The 23,163-nt window shown below is 47.5% G+C and overlaps 1 protein-coding gene across 2 annotated transcripts in view; it reads left to right on the top strand.

Moving 5' to 3' along the window:
* Positions 1-23,163, top strand: part of Tmod1 (tropomodulin 1) — a 76,992-nt gene that overhangs the window by 26,620 nt on the left and 27,209 nt on the right. For both annotated transcript variants that reach the window (XM_058578087.1, XM_046457275.2), the window contains exons 3-5: positions 10,625-10,781; positions 15,137-15,256; positions 22,387-22,476. In XM_058578087.1, coding sequence (XP_058434070.1) covers positions 10,625-10,781; positions 15,137-15,256; positions 22,387-22,476 — 367 coding nt within the window. The remainder of the gene's footprint in view (positions 1-10,624; positions 10,782-15,136; positions 15,257-22,386; positions 22,477-23,163) is intronic.

The following is a 23,163-nucleotide window of genomic DNA, read 5'->3' as shown; positions in this document are numbered from 1 at the left end:
TAAATATTATTTGTTAATGAGGCTTTGGAGAAAAAGTAGAATATTTTAAAAATTCTCCCAGAAAAAGGATCAACGGATTTGCAGGAGAGACAATAGTAGAATAATCCCAACCTCATAAAAGAATTAGGGCCGATGGGTTGATTTGGCAGTCAGCTGTTGGGAAGCTGTGATACAACATAACCACAAAAACAATAATGAGAAACAACAGGAAATCACGAGAGCTGCAATTCTCTGTCCAGGTGTTCTTGCATGCCAGGTCAGATGTTCCCATTTCATGGGCATCTGCCCAGGAAACCTCCAGAAGCACCCTAGGTTCATCTTCACAGGCTGGGGTCAATGCCGTTCTGCAAGTAAAGCTAGAGGCTAAAGAAATGGTGGAGGTTAAATCCTGGAACTGTACTGCCCACCCATGCCCTGCATGAGCATATCAAGTACATAGGTAAAAGACCCTGAGTGACAGTCTGTCCTGGACTCCTGTCCTTCACTTGGTACTTGGTGACTTTCACCAAATCCTCATACTGGTCCTATAGGTACTATTATTACCTGTTTAGTGGTGAAAAATGAGAACAATGATAAGACCCTACAATAGAGAGAGGAGAAAGGACTTGTTCAAGGTCACACAGAAGGTCATCAGTACCAGGGCAAGGGCCTGGGGCTTCCTGACCCACCGTGGGGCTCCTCATCAGCCTCCACACACTCCTACAACCCACCCTCCCTGTGCCCCAGAGCATATCCTATAAGGCACTCTTGGCCATCCTAGGAGCTGCCAAGTTTGGTCCACGGGGCCGTGGTTCTTCCTTGTAACACAAACCGGCAGAATCGCAAGCTCAGGACAGAAGTAAACAGTTGAAATGGAAAGAAATAAATCTCTTCTCTAAAAATAGGCACGCATCCTTAGAAACACTGCCGGTCGGCCCTGCATGCCCAGGATGGGCCCGGTGGGGCAAGGGCGAATCAGGCCAGGCAGCGTGTCTCACTCTACCCTTGTCTTGTGGCCCCAGGACACCCACACCCACACCCACACTTCTCTCCACCTCCTGTCTGCCCCCACAGCCCAAGAGACCTCTGGGACCTGAAGCCCTTCACTCCAGGTTGGCATTTCCCACATCTCCAGGACCAACTCCCGTCCCCTCCCATGGGATCCTTGCTGATTTCCCTCCAAACCCCAGCACAGCCTTGCCCACACTGCAGACCCTGACTCATCTTCCTTCCTGCAGTGGGTTTGCCTCTCAGGCAGAAAGTGCTCAGAGGAGGAGATGCAGCTGCCCTGACAGTACCTCCAAAATGTAGGCTCTGTCCGGTTGAATGGAAGTAAACAATGAAGCCCTACGTGGTCACTCTGATGGGCAATAAGCTAATTTCATGTGGGGTTCAAACCTTTATTCTAAGGTTTCAGAATAAAAGGGTTTAGAGCCTCATTTTGCAGGGGGAACTCTAAAATCAGAGAGTACCAGTGCCATATCTGTGACCTTATGGCCCTGGGATGAGAATCCAGGGTGGCAGGCAAGGTTCAGCTTGGTTTCAAGCAACAAACCCAAAATTCGCATATGCTGTAGTTTGTTCATCCTTCAAGTGCAAGTTCAGAGGCAGGCAGTCTAGGGCTGGTGTGGAGCATAGCTCTCCAAGCTCTCCAGAGACCCGGTGTCCAGCCAGCTCAGCCCCTGCCATGGCCAAGGTGTAGCCCTCATCCCCATGGTCTGTAGTGGGAGCCACAGCCCAGGCATCAGAATAGAGGGACAGGGAAGAAAAGGGAGGGGCGGGAGAGAAGGAGAAAAGCCAAAATTCAAGTGCCTTTTAAGGAAGATTACCAGAAATTGCCACTGTTTTCTCATACCACTGATCATGGCTTGACTTAGCTGCAAGGGATCCTGGGTAATGTAGTCTTTAACTCTGAGTAGCCAAGGGCTCAGCTTAAGAGTTGGGGTGTGTTTGTTACTAAAGAGGGGAGAGAACATCAGGGATAATTTAGAGTCCATCACCATGGGTTTGTCGGTTTGCTGGCCTTATGTTCTGCTCTGCCAAAAGCCCTGAGGTAAAATAAGAGATGTTGGCAAAAATTTAAGCAAATTTCCCAAGTAAGACATCACAAAAAGCTCACTCTCTAGCTCAGCATTTCCCAAAATCCCCTTCAGAGAACCCCAGTCCCATCACAGCCCTCACTCTAACAGCTTTCATGTGTCCCCTCCCCCAGACTTGCTCAGGGGCAGCAGTTGGGGTAGGCCTATGGGGTGTCCTAGAATACTGTCCTTTCCTCCACTGGAGCATTGGTGCTGTGTGAGTGACATGGATGATCCGTTCCCACTCTCCTAGCACCCAGTGCTTGATGATGGGGATTCAGGAAAGACCAAGATATGTCCCAGCTGGCACTTGAGGGACACCCATTCTCCTTGGTGAGAGGGATATGGCTAAACATACTCTAGGACCGCAGAGGGTGGGCAGTATATAAGAACTGGCAAGATGCCAAGGGCAGTCTGGAAAGAGACTCACCAGGTCAATGTGGGTCACTGCAAAGACCCAATGGGGGCCCCAGGGAAAAGTCTTGAGAGGAATGCAGAGCAGCAGGGTCAGCCCAGAACCAGACCCAGCCAAGGAATGGCAGTGTGCGAGACAGGGCAGAGCTGTGGAGCATGGAGGGGCAAAAGTGGCCAGAACCCAGACCACTCCCAGAGGGAAGAGGAGCAGGAGGCTGGAGAGTAGGAGCAGGTCGGGGTCAAATCCTGAACCACTCTCTGCACCTGGCTCATGAATTTTGTCATGATTCTAGGTCAGTGAAGCTGCTGAGCCTCCATGAGCACTTGGGGTCAGCACACATGTCACCAAGGTGTGGCCAGCTGCTGGAGGGGAACAGGGTGGAGGTGGAGAGAACCGAGACTGGAGGACCAGCCAGGAGGTGGGTCTGATGGTCCCGGCAAGAGTCACAAGGCCTGAAGGAGGGTGGTGCCCATGAGATGGAGATGTTCAGAACACGCGCTATCTCAGGCTGGGACCGACCCAAGCTCCGGTGCAAGCCATGCTCCTGCCATTGGCCCAATCTCTGCCCATGCTGCACTTTCTGTCTCCCTATGGTCCCCACTCCCTCGCTTCACTTGGCCAAGGCCCAGGAAATCACTTCCTCCAGGAAGCTCAGGGCCGAGTAAGGTGCCACGCTGGGTGAGGTGCCTCCTCTCTGGCGGTGAGCAGGGATTGTGCACCCATTGTCTCAGGAGGCCCATGCCCAGCCCAATAGGGAACTTTTCTTTCTTGCATGAGGATTAGGAGAAAATAGGGCAGAGAAGCTTTCTATGCCATGAGCACCAGAGACAGATGAAATGTGCTGCTATGTCCAGTAGGTCCTGTTGCAAACGAATACTGGCCTTGGGCCCTGGGGGCCTTCAGAGGCCAGCACTGATGTCTTATGAAGTTGATCATGAAAGATGCGTTTCACTAGCCCTTCAGTAAGGTCAGGGTGGCTGAGCCAAAGGCCCAGCTCTTTCCAAAAAGAAAGCAAAAACAGGAAGAGGTCCAGAATGTATGTGTTGGTGTGGGAGTATGTTTGGAGAGAAAGGGACCCTGAGAGGTTTCAGTCCTACTTGTCCCCTTTATCTATGACGTCAAGATTCTGCAGCTGGGGCATGAGCAAGCTCAGCCCTGCCTGTCCTGATGTGGCCTGATGTGGCAGAGGGGAGACAGGAGGGCAAAAGCACAGGGCAAATTGTTTGAAATAGGACAAGTGGGAGATGTGGGTGGGAGTTTTAAGAACAGAAACTCCCTCTGAGCCTCATTTTGTCCCCCTGTAGAGGGACATTAGCTCCATGAGGAAGAGCCCTGTCTTTTAACTTGGAGAGGGGACCTGGCTCTCACACAGGGCCACACCCAGTTTCCAGCACCCTCTGCTAAGGGAAACAGTCAGTAGGGATGGAATGTCTGTCAAGGAATGAAGTCTACAGTCCTGGGTCAGGGTCCAGCATGTGACCTCAGGCAAGGCTCTGGCCCTCCCTCCCTGGCTCTTAGCTTCTCCCGGTGCCTAACACTGAGGTTGTGGCCCTCCTTCTCTTTTAAGGGGCTGTGTGTGGTGCAGGCACAGAACAAGCACCCAGCACGCCTGGTGCTGGTTGAGGGAAGCACGGTTTGCATCTCCTTGTTCTTAGACATGGCTGATTTATTTGGGAAAAGTGATCTAATCATTTGTTGGTTGTTGTGACTTTGAAGAATCGGGCTAAGTGATTTTTTTTATTATTATTTTCATTGCTGGGAATGAAACATGGGACCTCAAACATGCAGGGCAAGCCCTCTGCCTCTGAGCTACATCCCCAGCCCTATAAGGGATATTTTATGTGTGACCAGCCACCAGTCTGAAAATAGCCATATTGACCCTTGAGCATGCTAACTGCACACAGTGTCATCTGTTTGTAAAGTCAGGCTTCCTGGCTCTAAGGCTATCAAACGATGTGATTTGGGGCAAGTACTTCAGCTTTTTAAGCTCTAGTTTCCCCAAGTGAAAAACTTGGCTTGGAGGACCTCTTAGGGCTTTGTACCACCCAGTTGCAGGAGTCTATGATCCTTTTAAAACATTACATATGTGTGCACATGTGTGTGTGCTAGTGTGTGTCTGCACAGTCGTGTGTGTTTATGTGTGCTCATGTGTGTGTGCACGTGTGCATATGTGTGTGCTTGTGTGCTTGAATACCTGAACAGGCCTACAGTTGTTCTAGCCAGGATGGCTTTTCACACGTCCTTCACTATCTATAGCAGTGATATTTGTACAGGGACTTTTTCTTTAGCCATACTGGCTCTTGTTTGCAAGGGTGTGCAGGACCCTGACAGTACAGTTGAGGATGTGTCAAAGTTTCTGTTGTCTTTTGCTCAACTGGACTCCAGAGCATGGTTGTGAAAGTTAGACTAAGATTAATCTCTCCAACTGTAGTTGGAGTTTTTTGTTTTGTTTTAAATAACTTGTTGCCTTTGGAGAGAGAGAGAATTTTTTTGAATATTTATTTTTTAGTTTTCAGCGGACACAACATCTTTGTTTGTATGTGGTGCTGAGGATCGAACCTGGGCCGCACGCATGCCAGGCGAGCGCGCTACCGCTTGAGCCACATCCCCAGCCCTGTAGTTGGAGTTTTAATGTATTACAACATTGAAAAGGAAGTCACCATTTTAAAACCAGAAGTAGGGAACTATAGGAAGAGTTGCCGAACTTTTTCCCCCATGATCATTTCCAAGAACATATTTAAATTTTTGCTTCTTCATTTGTTTTTTTTAATTTAAAAATTTCTTAGTTAAAAAAATCATGTATAAACCAAACATGGTGGCGCACATCTGTAATCCCAGCAGCTCAGGAGGCTGAGGCAGGAGGATTGCAAGTTCAAAGCCAGCCTCAGCAACTTAGTGAGGCCCTAAGCAGCTTAGCAGGACCCTGTCTCAAAATAAAAAGAATAAAAAATGGGCTCGGAATGTGGCTCTGTGGCTAAGCATCCCTGAGTTAAATCCCCAGCACAAAAAATAAAAAATAAAAAAAATCATGTATACACGTCATTCTTCCTCTAGCCAGTGCCTGGTGAGGGTAGAACAGCCCATAGATGTTTGTGGAACAAGCAAATGACTATCTTGACCTCCTCAACATGGAATCTTAGTCTGATAGGACCCTAATGGCAGCACATGAGCTGAGTTTGGCTTGCAGTGTTTCATTTGGCCTGAACATTGTTTTGGAAATGTTTGGACCACATGTCAATACTTTTAAATCAAGTGAGTTCACATAAAAACAAGCAGATCTAATAACACCATCCATGTTCCTACAGATCAACAATCACTAGCGCTGGGTAGTGTGGGGCACGAAAGCCCTACTGCACCGCAGTCCCCACTACCCACAAGTGATAACAACTATAACTTTAGGCTAAGTTCTGAGCATCTGGGAATCCCTCCTCCTTAAAACACACACTAGGCTGCCTGTGGGGTGACAGGAAGATCACTTGGGCTTGAGTCACTGCATGTAATTGAGACTTTGCTCTAATTTACTTCACCTCCCCCATTCCCTCCCCCAGGACCTACCACTGCACATTGGAGAGCTTGGGTGTGGTCATGGCCATACCTCTTAGCACACTGTCTGGGCACAATACTTATCAGTAGAAAGAGACATTTCTACATATACACGATCATCAAATACCCTCCTGGCCGGAGCCAATGACAAAATACCTGTGAGAGCTCTTGGTGAGCCTGGGTCTGGTTAGAAGTAGGTCTCTCAGTGTGAGAAACCCCACTCAGGGTTCTCTCATCCATGGCTCCTCCATGGCTAATTTACAGACAGGCATGTCACACTATAGAACAGGCACCATGGTCAGTGGGGGCTGCTCTAGCCCACCAGACTCACCATCACCCTTGGCCCTGGCACAGGAAGAGCCTTCTGTTCCCAGCATCCCATGACCATTCAGATTAGTGATTGTATTAGCCATTTGGATAATTCTTTCCTAGATAACATACGACATTTTAAAAACAAGAGTTTTTCTGAAATATAATTCACACACCCTACAATTATTCCATCTGCAATCTACAATTCAGTTTTTTTTTTAGTATACTCAGAGTTGTACGATCATCAACACAGTCAGTTTTAGAACATTGTCATCATTGCAGAAGAAACTTCATACCCATGAGCTATTGCTTCCCATCCCCCTAAGTTCTACCAGCTCTCTTCCTCAGCTCAGGCTGCCATAGCAAAATACCGCAGAATGTGGGGGCTTACTTCCTCACAGCTCAGGGGCTGGGAGGCCTCAAGTCAGGGCCCAGCAGGGTTGGTCTCTGGCAGGGGGTCTCTTCCCACTTTCTCACTCTGTTCTCTCATGACAGGGGGCTGGGAGGGCCCACAGCAAGCTTTCAGATTCTCTTCTAACAAGAACGCTAATCCCATTGGCTCAGGGCTCCATCCCGGTGACCTCATCCATCCTTGCTTACCTCCATGTAGGCCCTATCTCCAAATATTGACACACTGGGGGTTAGGGCTTCAGCACGTGGATTTTGTAGGGTCAGAGTTCCATCCATAGCCCCAGCAACCCTCAATTTGCTTTCTGTCTCTATACATTCAACTATTCTGGACCCTTCATATAACTGGAATCATATCGTATGTGACCTTTTGTACCTGGCTTCTTTCACTTAGTATGATGTTTTTAAGGTTCCTTTATGTTGTAGTACTTCATTCCTTTTTTGTTGTTGTTGTTTCCTTTATAGTACTTAGGATTGAAGCCAGGGATGCTTTACCACTGATCTGTATCCTCAGCCCTTTTTGTTTTATTTTGGGAAAGGATTTTGCTAAGTTGCTGAGGCTGGCCTTGAACTTGTGGATCTTCATGCCTCAGCCCTTCAAGTTTCTGGAATTACAAGAGTGAACCACCATGCCTATTTTTTAATTTATTTGCCTTATGTCATTGAGTCATAAGAGAAATTTATGTATCCTGGCCACTAGGCTCTTATCAGATATACGATTCACAAATATTTTCTCCCAATCTGTCATTTCACTGATGTCGTTTGAAACACAAGTGTTTTTAATTTTGTTGAAGTCCAAGACATATATTTTTTCTTTTGTTGTTTATTGTATTGTGTCATATCTAAGAGACTATTGCCTAATCCAGAGTCACAAAGATTTATGCATATGTTTTCTTCTAGGACTTTAATAGTTTCAGCTCTTACATTTAGGTCTTTGATCCATTTTGAGTTAATATTTATATACAGTGTGAGGTCACATACTGTTTTTGAAAACAAGCTAAAGTGATAATCAGGAATTTAACAACTATGCAGCTGTTATGGTTTCAGTTGAAAATCATAATTCTTTAAACATACATATTATTTAATGGAAAGAAAAAAGACTTCAATTCCTAATGAGGCGTATATGTTCAAATTTTATGTTTTATGTTCAATTTTGATATTTTTGTTTTTAAAAGTCAACTTCTTTCAATAAACATTTAAATAAAAACAAAATGTTTTTATTCCCTTGTTATATGTCTTCAGTTCAATGCAGTTGTTCTCAGCATTGGAGGACATTTGACAGTATTTGGAGACATTTTTGGTTGTCAAGACGGGTGGGGGAGGGTGCTACTGGCATCTCTGAGGTAGAGACCAGAGAGGCTGCTGCAGTCTAGATGTATAGCACAGCCTACACAAAAGAAGCATCTGGCTCAAAATGTTGATTGTGCTGAGGCTGAGAAAGCTAGCTGTCTGGATCGGTGGCATCCATCACAGAGATTTGGAAAGCTGTGCAAGTTCGCAAACCAGTTTCCAACTTCATAGATTTCTCCCATCACAAACTGAGCCTTTGGGCAAGCCAGAATGTGTCCCAGCCCCTTACTGCCATCTTACCCTTCGTGGCAATGACAATCTATGGGCATCCCCTTGAGATTTTTTGAGAAAACCCAAGCACCTGCTTTCAATCCTTGATTCGTTGTATATTTGCATGAAATTTCACATGCTCATATTCAAATATCTTGAACTTCAAATGTATTTGGATCATTAATTCTCTCTTAGCGACATATCTGGGTAACCAGTCTCCTGTCAAAATGTACTTGAACTGATGCTATAACAACAGCCCTAAGTCACCCTTTGGGGGTGTTCGTTACACCAGGCACCATGCTGAGCACTCTGCCTGCATTGCCTAATTTAACTTTCTCAACCCGCCTACAAGGGAGTCACTATCACTATTCACATTCTTCAGCCTTAGAAACTGCAGCGTTGGGCTTAGGGGCCAAGCCCCATCATATAGTTGGGTCATTGTTATTCTGAGTCAGCACTTGAGCCTTAGGTGGGGTCAATTGTGAAGTGCAGGCATGTCACAGAACGGTTGGATGAATCATTTTGGACAAGCACATACAGACATTTGCAGGGCAGTGAGGTGGCCCTCAATCACACAGTAAGCCCCTGCCATGGGACAGAAGGAACTAGCTGCAGGAAGTCCCCTCTAACCTTGTACCTGTCTGCGAAGCCTGGCTCTGCTGGGAGCCTGTCTGCTGTGGCAGACAGTGTGTGAGAACTGCTGCTTCAGGGTGCGGTTGGCATCACACATTCCTGATGCTCTGTTAGGCTTGATTTTCTACCTATAGAAACCCTCTCACTACATCCTCCAGCTCCTAGACTCTCCCGACCTGTGGCCTTAATCTGTTTGCACTTACCGGCACCACCCTTGAGGCCCTGACCTCTGCTGTACAGGCCTGCTCACCTATGGCCCACCCCCCAGGCAGTGACACCCCACCCCCACCCCGTCTTGCAGCCTCTATTCCTGCTCACACATGGTGTGGTGGTAGATGGTGATAAAACAACTTGCAAAAATTCCACATCTGTTCAAGGTGGCCTCTCCTCCCAGCATCATCTCTCTGGGTGTCAGGCACGCAGCCATCTTTATATGCCTCTTGTGCCCTTGTCAGAGGGGGATTTCAGAAGAGTTTATGAGGGAAGATAAGGTGGTACCAAGATTTGAGATGGAATGACTCCAATTTAGTGAATTTGTGGGTGCAGCAAGAAGTTGCACACCTGCACCCCAGGTATCCTCCTCTAGCTCTCTGAATGAGTGCAAGGGGGTCAGAAGAATTAGAAATGCAGATGACCTCTCCTCAAAATTTGAACAATGGCTTTTGTTCTGATTTGTCCCTGAAATTCCTTGGGCAAATCTTTGCTTGTTCTGGAGGGAGGGGGATCTCTGAGCATCCTCGTGGTTATTAACATCTTTGCCTCTCAAAGGTTTGGGGGGTTGAATTAAAGGGAAGCCCATTGGGGTGATTGAAATCTACCCTAATGGGGAATCTGCTTCCGTGGGAAGCCCATGCTTAGTAGCCTGCCCATGTTTGAAAAAGAGCAAGCGCCCAATTGGTGGATGCTATCTTTCTTGAGAGACCCATCTCCAGGGGCAACGTTCAAAATATTTAACAACCAGCATGTCACAAGCACAGACCTGCTGGAGGCTGGAAGTAACCTATGGGAGGGCCACAGGCGCTGCAGCCAGAGGCACCTTGTCCTCCTCACAGCTCTGCTGGGCTTTTGGATTGGTAGTTCTGCCTCTTTCCACCTGATTCTGCATTTGAGTCCTCCCTCAACCCCCTTTGGCTTCTCTTTCCAACACTTGAAACACAAACTGCTATTGTTCATACATCCAAACACAACTTAGTCTTATTTACTTCTTTTTTAAATTTTTTTTAATAGTTGTAGTTGGACATCATGCCTTTATTTATTTTTTAATGTGGTGCTGAGGATCAAACCCAGTGCCTCACACATGCTAGGCAAGTGCTCTGCCACTGAGCTACAGCCCCAGCCCAATCCTATTTACTTCTCTAGTGACATTCTGAACACTCCCTCTGGGCTCAGCCTATGTCAGTCACCCTGAACCCTCAGCCCTCACCTTCGGAAACTTTTGAGACAGGGAAACTAGAGAATTAAGAGATAGCCTTTGTCTGCCTTTCATCTGGGATGTGGATTGACCTTGGACAAGTCCCTGCTGCTCCTGGGCTTTCAGATTCTTTGCATGTAGAAAGAGAGACTTGGATGGAGTCTATAGCTCTGGGGTCCCCACTGGTCCAGGATGAGTTCCTAGAGATTTGCAAGTCTTCAGCAGCTGACTGCTCTCTCTCTCCTTCTCTCTCTTGCTCCCTCTCCTACCTCCACAACCTGCATCTAGAATGCTCTGCTGCCTGCAGGCCTGAGGCAAAAGGATCAGACCACCAAGGCGCCCACGGGCCCCTTTAGAAGAGAGGAGCTCTTGGATCACTTGGAAAAGCAAGCAAAGGAGTTTAAGGATCGAGAAGACCTGGTCCCCTACACGGGGGAGAAACGAGGTACTGAGTGATGTCATTCTTATGCATACATCATTCCCAGGTGTGGCCGAGGGCCCACTATATGCCAGGCCCCTCCCTGACTGGCCAGGAGACAAGTCCCAGCTCCTATGGCACCGATGTGTGGTGTAGATTTGGTTAAGTTTGGGGGTGAACAGAGGAAAGACACCCCACCTGGAGCAGCCAAACGTCTCCCCTGGTCCCTTTTGGTTGGAGTGTCCTGGCCATTTTTCATCCAAACCTAGATCCCATTGAGAGTGAAAGAGGAAACCATTCACAGGACGTGAGGCCTAACCAAGGACCACCCTGTGCATATGAGGAACCAGAGAGAGGGCCCCGGCCCTTCCCTCCCTTCATCTGTCTGTCCAGATGCTCCAGCCCAGGATGCATCTAGAAGTCCCCAGGGAGAAGAGAGGCTCTCGTGCCTGTGCGCCTTCCAGGCCCCCCGTTGTGTATTTTGCCTGTAGATGCCATTGATATTTACTGTGAACAATTTAAAAAAATAAAACAAAGCAAGTCAAAATCATTTCTGCCATTGAAAATAAGTTCTGGTCTCGTTTTAGTGAAGATCTTCCTGCTCCCTCCCCACATCCACCCTGTGCTTCTGGCCCAAGTCACTATGATCTCTCACCTGGACTGTCACACCAGCCCCGTGACCATCTCCCCGCCCCCAGTCTTTCTCCTCTTCAAACTGTGCTTCATCAACAGCCCACGTGAACAGGGTTGTTTCTTTTTTTCAATTGAAGTAAAATTTACATGACATAAAATTAACCATTTTAAAGGCAACAATTCAGTGCATTTAGTACACCCACAGTGTCACAACCACCACCCCTATCTAGACCCAAAACACTGTCATTTCTCCAGAACTAACCAGGTATCCCCTTCCTCCACTACTCCACCCCCTCTCCCCAGCCCCTGGCAAGTACTACTCTATGAACTATTTATTCTGGATATTTCCTATAAATGAAATCACATAGTACATGACTTTTTGTATCTGGTTTCTATCAACTAGTATAATATTCTACAACTCATGCATATTGTAGTATGTCTCAGTACTTGGTTTCTTTTTATGATTAAATGATATTCCATAATCTGTTTATCCGTTCATCCACTGATTGATAGACATCTTGGTTGTTTTCACCTTTTGGCTATTGTGATTTCACCCTTTGGCTGCATTGAACATTACTGTACAAGTATTTGTTTGAATGTCTGTTTTCAGTTCTTTGGGATATATACCTAAGAGTGGAATTGACGAATCATATGGTAACTCTATATTTAAATTTTGGGAACTCCCAACCTTGTTCTCCATAGCAACTGTTCCGTTTTTCACTGCCACCAGCAATATATAAGAGATCCAACTTTCTACATCCTTGCCAACACTCATTTCCTGCTTTTTTTAGTCCTGCTCATGGGTGTAAAGTGGTTTCTCATTGTGGTTCCATTTGCATCTCCCTAATGAAGCATCTTTTTCTGGGCTCATTGGCCATATGTATAACCCCTTTGAAGAAATGTCTATTCCAGTCCTTCACCCATTTTTAAGTTGGGTTGTTGGTCTTTTCATTGTTGGGTTGTAAAAGTTCTTTCTATATTCTGGATACTAGACTCTTATATAGAGTTTGTGAATATTTAATTTCACCCTGTATGTTGTCTTTGTACTTTCTTGATAGTGTCCATTAATGTGTAAAACTTAAATTTTGGTGAAGTATGATCTTTTTTTTCTTTTGTTGCTGGTAGTTTTGTTGTTGTATTTAAGACTCTGTTGCCAATCCTAAGATTATGAAGACTATCCTAAGATCATGCCTTTTCTTTCTTCTAAGAATGTTGTAGTTTTAGCTCTTATAATCATGTCACTAATCCACTTTGAGTTTGATTTTGTGTATGGTGTGAGGTAGAGGTCCAACTCTTCATTTGCATGTGAATATCCAGTTCTGCCAGAACTCAGAAATGATTCTTTCCCATTGAATGGACTTGGCACAGTTGTTGAAAATCAATTTGCTCTGGATGTTCAACTTTATTTCTGGACTTTCAATATTTTTCATAGTCTATGTGTCTATCTTTTCATGAGTATCACATTAGCTTTGCAGTTAAGTTTTGAAATCAATGAGTCTTCTAATTTTGTTCTTTTTCAAGATTGTTTTGTCTATTTGTGGACCCCTGCAATTCCATATGCACTTAAGGATTGGCTTTTTCTTTTCTGCAAAAAAAGGTCATTGGGATTTTTGATAAGAATTCCATTGAATCTGTCTGTACATCATGTGGATCATACTGCCATCTTAATAATATTGTCTTTTAATCCATTTATTCAAGATATTTTTGCATTTATTTAGATCTTCTTTAATTTCTTTCAGCAATTTTTGTTGTTTTCAATGTAAGTTTATACATAAGCACATGATTCTTTGGGTCCTATCGTAAATGCAAGTGTTTTCTTGCATTCCTCTTCAGATGGTTCGTTGTTGATGTGCAGAAACACCACTTATTTTTGTCCATTGATCTTATACCATGCAACATTCCTGAATTAGTTTTTACAGATTTTTGTATGTGGAAATTTAAGGTTTTTCTCCATATAAGAATATGTCATATACAAACAGAAATAATTTTCCTTCTTTCTTCTCAGCTTGAATTCTGTCTGTTTTTCTTGTGTCTTTATGACTAGAACTCCCAGGACAGGGTTGAATAGCAGCAGTCAAAGTGAGTCTCTTCATCTTGTCTCTCACCTCAGGGGCTCCTTTCCCCACTTCTGACAGGTCCCAAATCACAGGCCGTCATCTCAGTAAAGTCTTCAAAATGACGATACCACCTCCTTTGCCTCACACCTTGGCTTTTCCTAGTCCTTTGCCTGGCTTTGTCTTCCTGTGTTCATGATGCTTAATGCCATGTGATTTTTCACATGTTTATTCTCTGTCTCCTTTCAATAACTTGTAAGCTATTGAAAGTCTTGGTCACTGCTGCTCATCAGTCTCTAGAAAGGTGCCTGGCACATAAGAAGCATTCTATTATTATTGCATGAAACACATGCACACACACACACACACACATATGCACACATGGGCTTAGTTTTAGTCTCAGTCCATCTTCTAGTGCTATAACTGAACACCACAGACTGAATGGATAATTATGAAGAAGAGAAATTTATTTCTAGAGGCTTGAAGTCCATGAGCTGGTGAGGGCCTCCTGGTTGCAGCGTAACATGGTGGAGGATATCGCATGACACGAGAGAGCGAGTGTGCTAGTTCAGGTCTCTTAAGAAGTCACTAACACCCTGGCACAGTGGTGCACACCTATAATCCCAGTGGCTCAGGAGGCTGAGGCAGGAGGATCACAAGTTCAAAGCTAGCCTCAGCAATTTAGCAAGACCCTGAGCAACTCAGCAAGACCCTGTGTCTAAATAAAAAATATAAAGGGCTGGGGATGTGGCTCAGAGGTCGAGCAACTCTGGGCTCAAACAGTACCAAAAAAAAAAAGAAGAAGAAGTCACTAATACCACCATTGGGTCCCCCCCCACTCATGATTTCATCCACTCCTAATGACCTCCAAATACCATGAACACAGGAACTTGGGGATGAGGTTTCTAATGCTTGAACTCTGGGACACAAAGACCTTAACATGCTGTTTGTGAAATTTAATTTTTCACTCATGTGTCTTGGGCATTTTCCTTCTTCATCTCAAGCAGCTACCCTCAGCACACTTTAAGAGCCCTTGGCACCCCTTGGGGGATGGGGCACCCTCACCTCCCCAACAGTGCTCACTAGTGGACCAGTAGCGGGCATTTGCACGTCTCCCGCTTTACTCCCTCATTCTGTCACGAGCCTGACACTTTAAAAATAGAATGTCCCAAGAGGCAAGTGTGTATTTTTGCTCCCTTTTTGTGTTGTGTGAGTATGTGTGTGTGTGCTGCTGGGGACCAAACCCAGGGTCTCACACATGTTGGGCAAGCGCCCTAACCCATAAGCTGCACCCCATCCCCCTTTTTGTCTTTCCACCATCTGAGTGTATTTTATTTATTTTGTGTAGGAATGTTTACAACTTTTTCTCTTACACGAGAGCCCTTAGTTAAGGCATCCCTATTTTATTCTATTATTTTCCCTTGTATTTTTTCTTGCTTGCAGGTGGTTTAAAGTCATGACTGATGCTTTGAACAGAGTGGTTTAGTTTGACCAATTACAAAACCCTTCTTTTCAAGTGCAAGCGAGGGGTGCCATGTTGGGATCCCTGACTTCTAGTCTCTGGGGAAGCTGTTCTCTGGAGGGAGAAGCCTAAAGGGCCCCCTCCACAGGACTCTGCCATGGTCCACCAGGGCCAGTGTCAAAGGCGGTCCGAACGTGGTCACACACCTTGACAGACACCATGTGTGTTCACAGGAAAGATCTGGGTCCCCAAGCAGAAGCCAGTGGATCCCGTGCTGGAAAGCGTGACGCTAGAGCCCGAGCTGGAGGAGGCCTTGGCCAACGCCTCGGATGCGGAACTCTGTGACATTGCAGGTGAGGGGCCTTCTAGAAGCCTCCCAGCGTCTTCCAGAGGGTTTATTCACAGCTGCAGGGAGCCCTTGTTTGGTTCACTTTAACAGGACACCTTCTATTTCTACAAGGAGACCAAAGTGTTAAGATAAAACTCCTTTCTCAGGGTAGGGGTGGAGCCCAGGGGTGGAGCACTTTCTGGCATGTGCAAGGTCCTGGGTTCAATCCCCAGCACAGGAAGGGAGGGGGTGCATATCCATTATCAAGATGCGGGGGAGAGAGAAAACAATTTGAGCCCATCATATCACAGAGCCACTTGTTGCCATGAGACCCCCTCCCCCAGAGAGACAGGAATGTGTCTCAGGGAGGGCCAGTACAGGGCCTTTCCCAGCCACTTGTATCACATCCTGCACAAGCCCTGGAAAGAAAATATAGAGAAACAAACAGGGCCTGGCGTGATTGGTTTGGGAGACTCACAAAAGGATCAGAGTGAAGACACCTGGTTTTAAGTTTTGAGCAGGGCTGAGAGTGTCCCCCTTGTGTCTCATACTTCAGACATACCTCCAATGTGTGTCTCATTCCTCCAATGTGTGTTGCCATATGATCTTCACACTGGAAAACTCCAGAAGGTGGCAGATGTCCAGAGTCCTTTGCTGCTCACCTTTCTACCTAGCTCCTGTTCCATCCCCACTGAGGGGTGGGCTTCTTCCTGAAGACTCTGGGGCTGCTAACCCTCACTCAGGAGGTGGTGGGAAGAAGTCAGGGTGTGGAGATTCTGAGGGCAGAGGCAGGACAGAGGAAAGGAAGGGACCAACTGTAAGTGAGGTCCAGGGAAGAGTTGGCCCCAGAGACTAAGTGGCTTTTGGTGACTTTAATAAAGGAGGAACAGCAGTAAGGGAAACATTGAGTTTGATTTCTGGCCTGTGACATTTCAGGTGCCTTGAGCCACCCAAAGGGGGATAGTTGTGCACAAAGTTCTGGAGTTCTGCAAGGAGTCCCTCTTTGAGACAGAGACCTGGGCATGATTAGTGTTGCCAAACTCCAGGAAGAGCAAATGGCAGGTGGGGCCCGGGCTCTGGGGAGGCTTGTGCCAGGCTGGGGTAGGAGACTTTAGGGGCCAACCTAGCATGGTGGCATTAGCCATAATGGGCTGGAAACCAGAGGCCAAGACGAGATGGGCAGACCTGACCCAAGAGCCAGGAGGCAGAAGGAGGGTTCAGGCCAGTGGAGAGTCTCTGAGGTACCAGGCCAGGGACTGGGTGGGGCAGCAGCTGTCCACCTCATCATGTCCACTGGTCTCTTGGCTTCTCCAGGATGCCTGTGCGTGACTCCTGAAGGCATTCCGGGCAGGGAAGGGAGCTGGGGAGGGTGCTCATCTGCAGCAGGGGGGCCATGGAAGGAGGGCAGCAACTTCAACTCTTCAAACACAGGCCAGGGGTGACCCTGAGCAGTGGCAGGGGAAGCCAGGTTTCAGGGGCCTGAGGAGTGAAGGGAGAGAGCAGGTGTATGGCTCTGAGTACAAACAGCCCTTTCCTGAGGAGACAGGAAGTGTGCACAAGGACCAAGGGCAGCAGCCAAAGGACATGGGCTGAGAGAGTGGCTTCCATTCGCACTGTAGAGCAGGGAGGCAGAGAGCTCTCCCCAGAGGGGAAGGGAACACTGAACTCAGGAACCTAGTTTGCTGTGCCGTTGAGGATTTGTTTTGTCAGAAGCCGCACAAGTCATATCAGATGGCCCGTGATGCCCATGTGTTCAACCAACCTCTTCCCCAGCCAGGGTCCTCTTGAAGGAGCCCATGCAGGGGAGTGCTGATGCCCTGGTCCCGCACCCCCAGGCTGACTCGCCCTGGAGCTGTTTTTATCCTGGACTTTCTCCTGCAATCACCCTGCATGACATCACTCCACTCATTAGGCAGCTCCAGGGGATTATCAAATGACCACTGTCAGAACCAGGGCTCCTGCCCATGCCTGAGCCAGAACAGATCCACAGCACTGGGTGAAGTTTCTGGGTTGCTTTCTTGAAGCTGTTCCTCTTTATTTTTGTTGCTGCTGGGCTCTTTTTTATTATTTGCCCATGATACCATGCCCTTCTGATGTCCGTGAGGGAGATGAGGCTGTGCATTCAGCCCAGTACTAAGTGGATGTCCCCAGATTCTTGAAAGGTGGCAATGCCATTGGAAGGGAGGGATATTTGCTGAGCACCACCTGGGTCCCAGGTGCTGTGTGGGTCGCTGTCAGCCCCCTGTTGCTTCTAGTGATCACAACAATCCCATGAAGCAAATTCTGTCCTTGTCCCAGTTTCATACCAGAGACCAGTTGCTCCTAGCACTGGGTTGGAAGTTGGGGGGCCCAGATGATACCAGGCTTGGTGGCTGGAGGCACCAAGATCGATGGTGGTGTGGGTGTGGCTCCATTCTCAAGAAGGGTGTGGCTGAAGCCATGAGTGGGGTGACTCACCAAACGAAGAAACTAAGGGGACCCAGGGTCTACAGGTCACCTCTAGTTCACTCCCAGGTAGGGATGGTACCTTCTATCATCCCAGGCTTTGGTCTCTCATGCACACAGTAAGCACCATGTTCCCAGGGTCTGCCTACCTACTATGTACCATGCCTCAGACTAGGCTGTGGTGAAATAATCCTAAGAGAACAGCCCGTTTCCTATCCTCATGGAGCGAACTTAAACAAGTACCTGGAAAATGTGATATGACAAATGAGGCCCACCCTCGAAGGACAGTCAGCCAGCCCTAGCTCTGTGGCTCTTGGAGGCGGTCCTGGCCAGATCATCCCCTGGCTGTTTTCATGCCCTCAGGCCCTTGCCCTAGACTCTCATAGTGGTGCTTATCTAGGCACCCAAGTCCTGGGCCAGAGCCACTTTCTCTCACCTGTTCCTAGGATGCAGGTGCACACCTTGCAGCTGTCCGCAGAAGCCATAGGCAGCTGGAGAAACCGGGCATGTATGCGAGCTCACGCTGCATCCCGAGTGGAATCACAAACGAGTGAGGCCTGCCAAGGCAGAGAGAGGAAGCAGAACTCAATGTTCTTTTTCTGAGTTCAAAAATAGTTCTTTTTGAGTTTTGAGGAAGATCTAGACTTAAAAAAAATAAATAGAAAAGAAAGAAAGAAAGAAATCAAGTCCCTCAGTGCTAAATTCAGCTTTGCCGGTATCTACAAAGAACAAAGCAGCAGACCGTGTGGAAGTGCTGTTTTCTCCCATTGCTCCCTCCTGGTGACATGCAGCACCCAGGACCAAGTGAGAGAGAAAGGTCCCCATCTCCTACCTAGGGCTGGCTAAGGCAGCGCTGGCTTCAGGACCACCAGGCGCCACATTGGGCCCCTCTTCCTCCCTCCCTCCCTCTCTCCTCCTTCCCTCTTTCCTCTTTCCTTCCACCTTAATTTCTTCTGAGCTGCCAAATGGTTTTACTCCTCCTTAGGCCTGCTATTGACACATAGTACCTCCTAGCTCATATGTGATGGGTCCTTAGAATTTCCTGGTAGAGCCGGGTGCAATGGTTCTTGGGAGGCTGAGGAAGGAGGATGGTGAATTCAATGTTGCCAGCCTCAGCAACATTGAGGCACTAAACAACTCAGTGAGACCCTGTCTCTAAATAAAATACAAGATAGGGCTGGGGATGTGGCTCAGTGATTAAGTGTCCCTGAGTTCAATCCCCAGTATCCGTCCCCTCCCTCTCCCCCGCCCTCCCAAAAAAAGAATTCCCAGGTTGAGGAGATGTTCTAGAACTCCAGGACTACTAGTGACCTCATAAGCAGAAATACTAACTTAGAAACCAGGAGAATCCTTGCCAAAAGGTCTTGGCAAACCATCTCCTTGGAAAGTGGAGGTGGGGGGTTTGACAGGGCCTGCCTGGATATTTATTGTGCACAATCAAAACAGGAGAAACCATGAGGAAGTGTTGTGTGGCTGTTGACTGAGGCCCACAGGAAGGTAGGTGTTTAGCACTTACACACCTCCACTTTACAGACGAGAAAACTGAAGTCCCAAAGGGGAAGCAACCTGTCCAGGGTTACCCAGGAAATTAGGACCAAGGCCCAGGCTAAAACCCAGGCCTCTCAGTCCCCTGCAACGTCCCTGCCTCTGCATCCCTCTCTAGACCATCACAGGAAGCTGGCAACCGAGCTCCACATACACTTTCCATTCTCCACCTCTGTCTATGTCCAGGGTGAGAGCAGGCACCATGTGAGGTTGCATCTTTCACAGGATTCCCCATAACCTTTGCAAACTGTGTTTCCAACTTGAAAACAGTCGCAGCCCAGAACACCATGAGCTGCTGCTGTGTGGGAGCCCTGAGTGCCAGCTCCAGGGGGTGCCTCGTGGTGATGTGACTCACCTGACGCTGACTCAGGCCTCAGCTCCTGCTGCCCACGGAGATGCAGCCTAAATTAAAACCTGGAGAGCTCGAAAAACTGCAGATGCCTCTCTCCCTATCGGTTCTCCTCAGTGATGAACAGGCAAGGATAATTTTAGGATGTGAGGAGCAGAAGGGACTCTCAGATAATTTCATGTTGTGGTTCGTGGCTCCTGGGGGGCATCAGAATCACCCAAGGAGGTTAAAAAATCTCTCTCCAGAGATTTGTATTGTTTGTCCAGGGTGAAGCTAGGCATTGCTATTGTCTAAAAGCCTGCTAGGTGATTTGCAAGTGAAGCCATGATTGAGGAGGTCTGGTCTTCTACCACCCCCTGGTTTGGCTGAGGAGACTAAAGCCCAGAGGGAGGAGGACTTTCCCAAGGTCACACCAAGGGCATAATCAGGGCTGGAACTAGAGTCTCCTGGCTCTTCATTAAGGGCTCTCATGTTACCTCTTTAACTGGAAACCATATCTAATGAAATGGGTTTTGGATTTTAAAAAAATACCATCACCAAATATTTACCAAATACCTATTATTTCTGGGAGGGATGCTAGAGAGACAAAGAATGCTCTTCCCTGACCTCTGGAAGCCCACAATCCAGCAGAGGAGCACAAACGTACCTGGATATCTCTCATAGTGGGTCCTCTATGGTATAATAAGGACACCAGGCATTGGGAGAACCCCAGAAGGAGAGGGAGGAATCCTACAAAACTCCCTGGAGAGGAGGAGGGTTACCCCAAGTCTTAAAGGAGAGGGGGAGATAAAGAGGTTGAATAAAATACAGGATGTCCATTGAATTTGAAAGTCAGATAAACAATAAATAACTTTTTGATATGAGTATATCCCAAATAATGAATGGAACATACTTATAATACTAAGAGATTATTCATTGTCTATCTGAAATTCCAATTTCTCTTGGTGTGGAGAATCACCAGCAGAAGGGACAGTGTTGGCAAAGGCAGGAGAAGCTACTGAGCGGTGATGAACAGTGTAGCAGGTAAGCAACCAGCTGCTGAGGCAGAGCCAGCCAGGGGGGCTGGTGTTTGGACTTGGCCATCACAAGCCACGGTCCTTCCATGGACAGCTGCACACCGAACTCACATCCATCACTCCCTCCATAGACCAGCTCACGCCCTGCTCAAGGCTTCACTGGCCTCCCCATTCACACCAGGAAAAGACATCTAAACTCCTCATCTCAACCCAGAAGACCTTGTAAGATGCAACCTTGCCCTTGTGAAGTAACTCTTCTCTAGAGGGTGGTTGTACAGATTAGTGTCAGACGATTGTTCTCAACCTCTGCTGCACCTTGAACCTTCTGGAAAGCTTTAAAAATGTTGCAGATGCCTGGGCCCCATCCCCCCAGAGAGTTTAGTTTAACAGGTCCAGGGTGGGCCTGGGCCTTGGGAGTTTCTAAAGAGTCCCTAGCCTTGCACCCTGCAACCAGCTTGACAATCACTGATCTAAGGCACTTCCCTGGCCCAGAGCCCCTGGTGTTGCAGCCCTTGTTTTGACCACCGCAGGTCCCACTTCTGGCCCTCTCCTCTCACCTCCTTTACCCTCTAGCCCCACTGGCCTGCCTTGGCCTTTCCCATCCTCCATCCCTGTCTCCCTTCTCTCGACTTGGCCGACACAGTCACCCTTCCCTGCCCAAGCCCCCTTTGATGTTCTTCCCAAACACGCTGAACTTTCCAACACTTGTCACATCCCATGCTTATGTGTTTGAACGGTGTGGACACTCACTTGGTGTCCTTTCCCCCATCTGACCATCAACTACATGAGCAGAGACCCTGACCCTGCTGTTCTCCCTGCCCTCTTCCCCAGCCGGGCCCTCAGCAGGTGTTCAATAAATGCTGAACAGTGATTGAGTGGAAGAATGGCCGAGCACGGGAGTGATGAGGTCCTACTGGCATTTCCAGAAGGATCTTTCTGGCTGCTCTGTGCTGAATGTTGGGAGGGAGAGGGTCAGAAGGATAGGACAACCATTGTTCCACAGCTGTGACAATACAGATGCTTCTGAATGAAAGATGGGGGGCATCCTGATAACCCTACTGTATGTTGAAAACAGCCTACATCAAAAACACACTTAATACCGGCCTTCCAGACATCACGACACAGCACCCCGGAGAATCTTGGTTGTTTTCCCTCGTGATTGTGGGAGCTGGGGCTCACTGCCACTGCCCAGCTTCTTGAAAGAGTGTCCTCCCAAGTATGGCTAGCCTGGGAAAAATTCAAAATTCAAAGTCTGTTTTCTACTTGATGCATGTTTCTTTCATGCCATTGTAAATTCAAAAATCATAAATTAAACCTTTGTAAGTCGGGTACCATCTGTACAACCACAAAAGATAGGGCCTCAACCAGGACAGAGGAGATGGCTTGGGAGGTGAGACAACCAGGGCCTGGGGGGTGGAATGGGCTTGGGGGAGAGGGAGCCATGTGGCTGAGGTGTTGCATGAGGGAGAGGTCAGATGGCAAGATGAAGAGGGATCCATAGGAAGATGGAGAGGCTGAGAAGGTTTCCTTCTATTAGGTCAAATTGGGTGGGGCATGCCAGTAGGAGCTTAGGGGGACCTGGAAGTCTGAGGGCAGTGGTCAGAGAAGTCTGGGAAGGATGGTGATCTGAGAGTCACTCACATGGAGGTGAGAGTAAAGATAACATTACATTTTAACATTTTTTGCACAAGTGTTTCTAGTCATTTCTGTGAGCTAAGTTCCTGGGGTGGGGAAGGTGGGTTCAAGGGAGGTATCTCTGTCTGCAGGAACAGAGTCAGAGAACTTCCTCTGTCCCCACAGCTATCCTGGGCATGCACACGCTTATGAGCAACCAACAGTACTACCAAGCCCTGGGCAGCAGCTCCATTGTGAACAAGGAGGGACTCAACAGTGAGTACATGGCCCTGACTCCTGGTGGCTGCACCCCTCGCCTGGCCCCCTTACCCCCTCACAGAGGGCACCTTGGAGGAGATGAGTCCTCCTGCATCTTGCCTCCTCTGCTCACTGATGCACTGACTCTTTGCAGAAGTTCTAAAATCTTGTGTAGCCAAAACTATTCATCTTGTCCTTTGAATGTCCTGGAATTTTCTGTTTTGTTTAAAGAAAATGTCATAAAGTATTCTCCTACATTTTCTTCTCAACATTTGGAGATTCACTTCTTATGTTCAACTTCTTAATCCACCTGGAGTTCACATTTTGTGTGTGGGATGGGATTAAACTTTCATTTTTTGAATGAATATCTAATTATATCACATCAATGGTGACATTTATCCTCTCCCCACTGGTGTGAGGTCTTGCTTTTATCATCAGTCTCCACATACCCATGAGGGTCTGTTCCACTGATCCCTTTGTCCTTTCCTGGGACCATATCCCATTGTCTTAATTACTCCACTGCACTGTTCCAAGCTGACATTTGGACCCAAAGGGAAATAAAGGTGCCAGAAAAACAAGAACGCTTCCTTTGGGAAGATGTAGGCATTTCCTTTCTTCCCAGGCTTCATCGTGTCCTCACCAGAGTCCACTGAGATAATGAGCATGGCGAGAAGGACTATCCCTACTTATAGAGGAGGGCTGGAG

The sequence above is a fragment of the Marmota monax genome, unplaced genomic scaffold (genome assembly GCF_021218885.2).
Source record: "Marmota monax isolate L192 unplaced genomic scaffold, Marmota_monax_Labrador192_F-V1.1 WCK01_AAM20220418_F8-fsc00069, whole genome shotgun sequence".
In the NCBI taxonomy this organism is placed as follows: Eukaryota; Metazoa; Chordata; class Mammalia; order Rodentia; family Sciuridae; genus Marmota; species Marmota monax.
Note: the sequence above shows the minus strand (reverse complement) of the source record. Positions and strands in the feature narration are given on the sequence as shown.